Source organism: Cloeon dipterum, chromosome 2, assembly GCF_949628265.1.
Source record: "Cloeon dipterum chromosome 2, ieCloDipt1.1, whole genome shotgun sequence".
NCBI lineage: Eukaryota > Metazoa > Arthropoda > Insecta > Ephemeroptera > Baetidae > Cloeon > Cloeon dipterum.
This window is the reverse complement of record NC_088787.1, coordinates 36,368,840-36,378,567: the sequence shown is the minus strand read 5'-3', so window position 1 is coordinate 36,378,567 and position 9,728 is coordinate 36,368,840. Positions and strand designations below refer to the sequence as shown.

Here is a 9,728-nt window from a genome sequence, read left to right as displayed (position 1 = left end):
AGAGCTCGAGTTTAACGACATTGAAGGTGTTGATATTCTAATGGCCAAATGCCATTAATCAAAATTTTAGTTGAAAAGTAAAGAATGCCAGCTTATTTATTTAAATTCTAACCTTAAATAAGCAAAAGGTACGCAACTGAATTCTTATCCAGGATTTAAATAAATTAAGTTCAAGGGTTCGCTGCGGCCATCCGATTCGTAAATCTAATTGACACGAAATTCAAATTTTGGGGTGAAACAGAAAATGAGACTAGCGACAATTCAAGAAAATGAAAAAAATACTGCTGCCAGTTTATTACAAAAGACTAAATATTGTATTGTGATGTGTCATCTTTTGTCTTGGCAAGTATAAAAAAAAGGAAGAGGTTAGTAGGGGTTGACAATCGTGGTGTGTGAACTAGCGCTATCAAAAAAATAATGTTGTACTCATCACTGGAAACAAAGGTCGAGTTCCAATCACAAAAGAATTGTAGTCGAAGTTCTCCTGTTGCTCACAAGGTATAGTGGTCGCTGTGGCTGCACGGCGAGGACCGGGTAGATGGTCTTGGGTGGACTCAGGGTGTCGAGGGTCCGAACCCGCCGCCCGTACGACGCCCGGGAAGGCTTCGCAGGCCGTCGATTCAAACAGTACAGAACGGCCCCGCAGGGCACCTGAGGTTACAAGAAATTTGTCAGAAAGCGGCCAAAAATAAATCAAGTGCCCAGAAGTCACTTGGGAAAATAGGAAGCCCAAAAATTAAAACTGTAACTTACGTAGTAGTACAGCTTAACAGTTAAATCGGATCCGACTCAGAATAGAAGTCGCAAGTTGGCTGAATGCACACCATCTACACGATGTGTGCTTCGCCAGTCAAGGGGTTTGGGCTTCTGACAAATTTACTTGCAGGCGAATACATATGCACTCGCCCCCACTTAGTGCCTGCTCAGGGTATAGGTTCGTCTATTTTAAATATAGGCGAAGGTGCACTCTTACAGCGAAAATTCACAATACATTGGTTCGCGCGAAACTTATACAATTCAAATTTTGATAGCGCTTGTGTGTAGGGGAGATAGTAGAAGGAATAGAGTCATAAAAAAATTAAAATAAATTATTCTCTTTTCGAATAATTACGTGTCTGATTTAATCTTAAACCAATGAACTAAACAACGTTACACCTCCCCCCGTGCCCAAATTTTCCTTGGGAAACAGAACTGTTTTCCCATGGAAAATCAATTCACAGAAGGATGTTTTTTCAAATCCTTTGCATCAAAGTCACCAATAACATTCCCATTCTCACCAATCAAAGTGAACATGTGTTGAGATTTTTGATTTACGATTTCGAATGGACCGACAAATGTGGGCAACAATTTAGCTGACATTCCCTCTCCTTTTTTAGAAAGCACAAAATTCCTTTTCATGACAAAATTTCCAACTTGAAAATTGCATGGCCGGCGTCTCAAATTGTAATGGTGCGCATTTTTCCTGTTTGCTGCTTGCATATATTCTTGAACTATTTTATATATTTTGTTCAATTTGGGAAAACGCTTGGCATATTTCTCAACAGGGTCTGCTACATTTTTGTCATTACTATTATCACGCGGTGCGTCAAAATTGTATAAATTTGGTTGTCTTCCAAATGCTAAGAAAAAAGGCGAATATTTTGTCGTTTCATGTACACTAGAGTTAATGGCAAAAGCTATTTCTTGCAAGTATTTATCCCAGTCTTTCTGATTGTCGGACACAAAACTTCGCATTATTGTCTCAAATACTCGGTTAACTCGCTCAGCAGGATTAGCTTGTGGGTGATATCGCGGTGTGTACTGCAAGGAAATGTTAAATTTCTTGGCTAACTCTTTAAAATCTTTACTCTGGTAAGTCTTTGCGTTATCTTGGATCATTAACTCTGGCACGCCGTAGAGTAAGAATGATTTTTCCAACGCGGCGCAAACGCTTTTTGCCGTCGCGTCTCGCAATGGTGTTAAAATAACCATTTTGGAGAAAAAATCTTGCTGTGTGAGGACGTATTTATGCCCATTCGAACTCCGCGGCAACTCCCCCACTATATCTGAAGAAAAAACCTGCCAGGGTTTCTCGACCTGATGAGAACTCATATATCCCGCCTGTGCGGACTGACTGGCTTTCTGCTCCAAACAAGTGTGGCAGTTTGTCACGAACTTCGCAATGTCACCACGCATTTTGGGCTAATAAAAATTTTCAGCAATTTTGTGAAACGTCTTAGTGAAGCCAAAATGACCTGCTTCAGGGCGTGCATGAAATCGGTTTAATATTTAGGCTCTTTGTTCTTTGGGAATGACTTGTTTATAACACGACTCTTCCCAAGGGTTCCATGATTTTACTATTTTGAACAATTTACCATTCACTACTTTAAATAATGGGAATTTTTGGGGATTGGTTTGCACTTTTTGCAACAAGTGTAAATACCAATTATCCTTTACGCGCGCGTCGGTTGCAATGAGGCACATTTTTACTGGCGCGGAAAATGAACGTGAAAGCAAATCTGGCACCACATTTAATTTGCCCGGTTTGTGGTAAACATCAAAATTGTATTTCTGCAATTTATAGACCCAGTTAGCTAATCTCCCTTTCGGATTTTTGAGGTCCTTAAGGAATTTCAGCGGCCTGTTGTCTGTTAAGAGCAAAAATTTATTATACGCCAGATAACCCTCCAACCGCTCGATCGCCCAAACTATCGCTAGCGCTTCTTTGTGTATTGTTGGATACTTCTGCTCGGCTTCAGTCAAAACACGACTAACATAAAACACTGGGTGTTCGCCATCCTCAAACAATTGTGTAAGAACGCCGCTAATGCCCACATCAGACGCATCAGTTGACAGAATAAATTGTCTCGTAAAATCTGGTAAACGCACAAACGGATCTTTAATCAGTGCCTGTCTAATTGATGTAAATGCGGCCTCTTGCTCGCATTTCCATTCAAAAGCATTTTTCTTGCGCGTAAGTCTTGTCAAAGGTTCAACAACGGTACCAAAATTATCGATCAAACGTCTATAATAGGAAATGGCAACAAGCAACATTTTAACCTCTTTAATATTTGCCGGCCTTTTAAGTTGCAAAATCGATTGAATTTTGTCCGGATCTGGATGTAACCCGTTTTCATCCAATAAATAACCTAACATCTACATTGAACTACGTAGGAATTTACTTTTTCCCCAATTTGGAGTCATATTCGCTTCTCTAATCAAGCGGAAGAATTCCCGAAGCACCTCAAAATGTCACTCAAGCGTCGGCGTACCGAGAAACACATCGTCTATATATACCTTAAGATACTTTTTGATCCAAGAGTTCCCAATAATCTTGTCAAACACCCTCATGAAAGCTGGACCACTGTTGATTGCCCCAAATGGCACTACTTTAAACTGAAATTGGCCCTTCTAAGGAATGAAAAAGGCTGTTTTAGGTTTACTTTCATTATCAAGTGGTATTTGCCAATAGCTTTTCCAGAAATCAACCGAGCTAATGTATTTAAACTCGCCCAAGTGATCAAGAATTGTGGCCAAAATCGGTACTGCATACGCGTCAGGTGTTGTAACTTTATTCAGCTCCCGTAAATCTAATACAAATCTTGGTTCTGTTCCTTTCGCTTCATTCCGCACAAAAAATCCTGGAGCGTTCCAAGGGCTTTTAGCTTCCTCAATCACGTCCATTTCAAGCAACTCATCAACGGTTTTGTGCATTACCACGAGCTCTGGTGGAGCAATATAATATTGCTTGCATTTCACCGGCTTTGCGTCCCCCGTGTCGATGTGATGTTCGAATTGAACGCGTCCTAACTTAGTTGGAAAACTATCTCGCATTTCGGCAATAAATGCTTCTAATTTAGCTTTGTCGCGCTCGCCTAACTTGTTACCATCCGCTAATACTGCTGCTGCTTTTGGCTGGTTACTTTTCTCACCCGCGCACGAAATATGCCAAGTGCCTTTCTTCACGTCAGGAATAAACCCGGTTTTTAGCCAAAAATCTAAGCCTAGAATTAAGGATTGTTCAATTTTAGGGACCACCAACGCCGAAATCAAAAAAGATTTATTGTCCAAAATGATGGGTAAATCTACGCTCCCTATCACTTCATTATACGAATTGTCGGCTAATTCAACTCGCCTAACACTCGTCTTGTCTATATGTAATTCCAACTGGTCGATGACCGGCATGCCCGGACCTCCGACAATGCACACAGATGCACCACAATCCAACAATGCAGTCAGTTGTTTATTTACTACACATACGTCTAAAAATAATCTGTCATCGTCCAAAAGTGACTGAAACTTTCGTTCATTCTTACTCGCGCGCAGTGAATTTTGTCGCAATTTATTCTTTATTGCCGCAATTTTCACGCGTATTGTCTCTGTCCGAAATCGATCTACATGGCACTTCCATTCCCGTCTTGTTTGACAGCGGGCCGCGGCGACGAAGTGCTCGTATCGGTCGGGCCCCTTGGCACGTTTTTTGCCATTTGACTGCATCTCTCATTCGTACACTTTGACTTAACCACACCTGACTTCCCACAAGAGTAACAAAATTTATTTGCTACGTTAGAAGGACAATAAACAAATCTATGTCCCGGTTTACAGCAATTCCAGCACACTCTGTCTGCACTCTCTGCAGTCGCATTTCGCACAAACAATGGATTTGGTTTTGCTAAACCCGGCACATAATTCAATTTCTTGTCTTTCCCTTCAGTTTGTCGCGCCGCGCCTTCACTCGCAGAAGCCGCCTGCTGCTGCTTCTTTCCGCTCGCAATCGCGCACGCTTTCTTCTCGTTTGTCTTTTTCTCGTTCGCTCGCTTTTTCTCCTCGTATCTATACACCAATTTTAGCTCGACGGGATTTTCTGGAGTTTGCGGCTCCTTGTATGTCTGAATTCTACACTGGACCTTCTCCAGTTTCAGTCCCTCCCTGACTAAATCGTGCAATGAATGAATGTCCTCGAGTGGCAATTTATCCAATGAAACTGGATTCAAACGCGCAATAATGAACTCGAGCTTCTCCGCGTCACTCGGCGGTTTCGCTAGCAGTGAAAAACTCTGCTTCATCTCAACCACATAAATATTCAAACGTTCATCTACTCCCTGCGTTCGCCATCTAAGTTGATGCCACAATCGCTTGTCATAATTCGGAGGTTTAAAATTCTGCAAGAAATCCGGTACAAAATCAGCCCATGAACCCCAACACTCGCGGTTCGCCATGAACCAAGTTATCGCTTGTCCCACGAACAAGTTGTGCGCGGCCAACCAAATCTCGCGATCAGTCAAATTACTCTCGCTCTTCTTCAACTCGAATTCGCGCAGAAACTCGGCGAAACTTAACTCAGATTTAGAATCTCCGTCAAATTTCAATTTCCAGTCCCGGACCGAAATAACTTTCCCTCGTTTCCGCGATTCTGTCAACGACTCCGTGATAGGCCACACCTTGGCCTGTCCATCGCTTGCCAAAATCGGAATTGGTTGTTTCGACTCTTCATCTACAATCATCGGCATGTACAAAAGTGACCCTGCGGTTAATTTTGCCCTGCCTTGAGGCGTCGAGTGCGCCGCAACCGCGTTCTCTTCACGCGCGTTGTTTGCATTGCCCTCGCTCTCTTCATCATCATCCGATGTCGTTGGCGGTCGACAGGTCCAGCTGTCACTCCCGACCCACCCTGTTGCTTTTGCTCATCCACGTTACCTTTGAACACGCGCGCGTAAGCTCTCTCTAAATGCTGCCTCAAAAACTGGATATTTTGAGTTGTTTTTACCGCATCTTCAGGGGGAAATAGCCTGCTAAGTCGATCGCGAAAAAAATGCAATATGCGTTTTCACCTTCCGCATCTCCGTTTGATTTTGCCTTGAAGCAGCTGATTTCGCCCACGTTTTCACATTCTCTACACTAGTCGTCAGCCTCGCAAGCTCGTCGGTAATCTCGGTTAAATCTGTAACGGTAGAGTCGAAATTGAAGTCAAATTGCGGTCAATTGTACAGGAAAAGTGCGAAAATTGCCTCAAAACACGGCCTCTGGAGGGAACTCAGGTCGCGCGACCCTGAAAAAGGTACTCAGGGTACTGCCCATTAAAGTGGAAGCGATTCTGCGTCCAACGAGGTGTCGCCGCCGAAGGTAGATCGAGTGGTCGATTTTTGCGAGATTTTAACTTTTCTTGACCTCTCAGCTTTGTCGAGAATGAAGCGAAAAACCCAAAAATCGGCAATTTAAATTTTTCTATGGGTCCGAAAAAATTCAAATTTGGTACGCACGTCGAGAATGGCGATCGGCGGCGGGCCGACCCGGCGTCCAAACATTATGGGCCTTTGTTTTCGAAAAATCGCAAAAAATCCACTTTCCCATGTATTTCTTATGGGACAAAACGCAAAACCACGTTTTTCCGCCTTCAAACCTATAGGGTTTTTCGAATTCTGCTCGGATTTTGCCGTTTTTGGTCTCGATCGATAGGCAACTAAATTCAAAAGAGTTTAAATTGATACGATTTTTTATTTAGGTCCCCGATTTTTTGATTCGGCGGCCGAAATGAGCGGCATGTCGAAAAAACACCAATTTTCCTTTTCAGCTTAGCGAAAACTGTTCGAATGATTTTGATAAAACTCGCACAAAATACATTTCGGCAAATGCCTAGGTGAGATGGCTAGGCAGCATGTCCGGGAAAACCTCAGGTCAGGGTGAAAAGAATTTTCGAAAATTTGGACTTTTGGCAAAAATGGCGCCGCGAACTCAAAAACGGTCCGATTTTGGAAAACTCGACGCGCGCAGACCGGCGGCGTCAAGGCGGATTTTTCGACTCCAAAAAACCCGCGATTGGTCCCGTAGAACTGCGGCCGGTCCCAAAAAAACACCATTTTGGAATGTCACGGCGCGTAGTTTTTCCGCTTTAAAATTTCACAACTCCGGCCTTGTTAGTGCTAGAGAGCGTAACCGGTGTTCATTAATAGCGCCGCAAAATTCTGCGTCATATTCGCCCCTTTTGCGCCCCCGCACCCCCGCCGCCCCCCAATAAACTCGAAAAAACCAAAACTTTGGAATTTTTTTTAAAATGCCCTATGGGGGCGGCGGCGGTTTTGCCCATGCGAACCTCGTTCTGGTGGCCCCGCCCGTCGGCACACCGAGTTTGGCGGCGATCGGCACTGAATCGGCGATTTTTTTACCCGCGAGCATAGAGACGCCGGCCGGTCGCGGGGCCGCCGCGGGGCTTGCGGGCTTGGCCATTTGGCCTCGCCAGGTTTCGGCCGGCGGCGCAACTTCGGCGGGGGGTCGCGCCTTCGGCAATCAAAATTTTCGCCACACCGCACGTATTGTATGGGGGAAAAAAATTTAAGCTACTTACCACCTAAACTGATGGCTTGACGAAAAATGACCTCAACTGCGTCAACCACGCAGGTCTCGCTAAACTTTTGTAGATTTACAAGAAAACCTGCATTAGGCATCCCGAAAACGTAGCCTTTTTGGAATATAAAAAATTCAATACTTGTTAAAATTTTCTATAAAGAGTGCTTTGAAATATTAACCTAATGGCTGAGAGTTCTTTGTGGTGATTCGTGGAATGCAAAGTTTTAGTTGCGCGTACATTTCCTTCAATTCCCGTCTAGTTTGACAGCGGGCCGCGGCGACGAAGTGCTCGTATCGGTCGGGCCCCTTGGCACGTTTTTTGCCATTTGACTGCATCTCTCATTCGTACACTTTGACTTAACCACACCTGACTTCCCACAAGAGTAACAAAATTTATTTGCTACGTTAGAAGGACACTAAAAAAATCTATGTCCCGGTTTACGGCAATTCCAGCAAACTCTGTCTGCACTCTCTGCAGTCGCATTTCGCACAAACAATGGATTTCGTTTTGCTAAACCCGGCACATAATTCAATTTCTTGTCTTTCCCTTCAGTTTGTCGCGCCGCGCCTTCACTCGCAGAAGCCGCCTGCTGCTGCTTCTTCTCGCTCGCAATCGCGCACGCTTTCTTCTCTTTTGTCTTTTTCTCGTTCGCTCGCTTTTTCTCCTCATATCTATACACCAATTTTGGCTCGACGTGATTATCTGGAGTTTGCGGCTCCTTGTATGTCTGAATTCTACACTGGACCTTCTCCAGTTTCAGTCCCTCCCTGACTAAATCGTGCAATGAATGAATGTCCTCGAGTGGCAATTTATCCAATGAAACTGGATTCAAACGCGCAATAATGAACTCGAGCTTCTCCGCGTCACTCGGCGGTTTCGCTAGCAGTGAAAAACTCTGCTTCATCTCAACCACATAAATATTCAAACGTTCATCTACTCCCTGCGTTCGCCATCTAAGTTGATGCCACAATCGCTTGTCATAATTCGGAGGTTTAAAATTCTGCAAGAAATCCGGTACAAAATCAGCCCATGAACCCCAACACTCGCGGTTCGCCATGAACCAAGTTATCGCTTGTCCCACGAACAAGTTGTGCGCGGCCAACCAAATCTCGCGATCAGTCAAATTACTCTCGCTCTTCTTCAACTCGAATTCGCGCAGAAACTCGGCGAAACTTAACTCAGATTTAGAATCTCCGTCAAATTTCAATTTCCAGTCCCGGACCGAAATAACTTTCCCTCGTTTCCGCGATTCTGTCAACGACTCCGTGATAGGCCACACCTTGGCCTGTCCATCGCTTGCCAAAATCGGAATTGGTTGTTTCGACTCTTCATCTACAATCATCGGCATGTACAAAAGTGACCCTGCGGTTAATTTTGCCCTGCCTTGAGGCGTCGAGTGCGCCGCAACCGCGTTCTCTTCACGCGCGTTGTTTGCATTGCCCTCGCTCTCTTCATCATCATCCGAGTCCCCGGCTCCCAAAATCTGAATCGACAAATTTAGTTGCTGTTCTTGGCGGTCGACAGGTCCAGCTGTCACTCCCGACCCACCCTGTTGCTTTTGCTCATCCACGTTACCTTTGAACACGCGCGCGTAAGCTCTCTCTAAATGCTGCCTCAAAAACTGGATATTTTGAGTTGTTTTTACCGCATCTTCAGGGGGAAATAGCCTGCTAAGTCGATCGCGAAAAAAATGCAATATGCGTTTTCACCTTCCGCATCTCCGTTTGATTTTGCCTTGAAGCAGCTGATTTCGCCCACGTTTTCACATTCTCTACACTAGTCGTCAGCCTCGCAAGCTCGTCGGTAATCTCGGTTAAATCTGTAACTTTGATTTCCTCGATTTCACCCGCAAGAACTGCAGCGCGCGCGGTTTTCAATTCGTCTCTCAAGGTTTTTAGAGTTTTGTCTCCGATCTCAATACCACGGGACTCACATTCTAGCTTAACATAATCATCTGTCAAACGGTCAAACTCAATGTTCAGCCGTTCCATCTTGAACTCAAACTAAATCTTTAAATCAACAATCAAAATTGAATGAATGCACACACAAAATCTAAAAATCAATTCAAACTCTGCCTTAGAATTAAATTGAATAAACGACAATGAAATCGAAAATTACGATCTAGAGAGGAATATACAATGGAAGTTCGCCCCCTAATCTCGCATTCCACGACTCAGCAAAATTCAACAAATTTCTCAACGCACTCGCAATTAATGTAATGCTACTAACGCAAGAAATTTACACAAAACTGCAACAGGATCGCAACGCAACAATTTGTAGTCAGCCAAAAATTTCAATAATGGGAATTGAAATGTCCGAGAAAATGCACTTTATAAATAGAAGAATTCAAATTACTTTAGGGAACCGAATGTCGCATTTGACAAATTCAAGGGATGCCATCTAA

At 43.9% G+C, this 9,728-nt stretch overlaps 1 protein-coding gene across 1 annotated transcript; it reads right to left on the bottom strand.

The window, feature by feature from the left end:
- Window positions 1-456: 456 nt before the first annotated feature.
- On the bottom strand, window positions 457-9,315 carry LOC135937603 (uncharacterized). Its single transcript, XM_065480762.1, has 5 exons — window positions 9,258-9,315; window positions 9,034-9,179; window positions 7,841-8,945; window positions 5,811-5,920; window positions 457-651 (listed from the first exon to the last, which is right to left on the bottom strand). Exons 1-5 carry the CDS (start codon window positions 9,313-9,315, stop codon window positions 457-459), a joined length of 1,614 nt encoding a protein of 537 aa, XP_065336834.1.
- Between the last annotated feature and the right edge of the window lie 413 nt (window positions 9,316-9,728).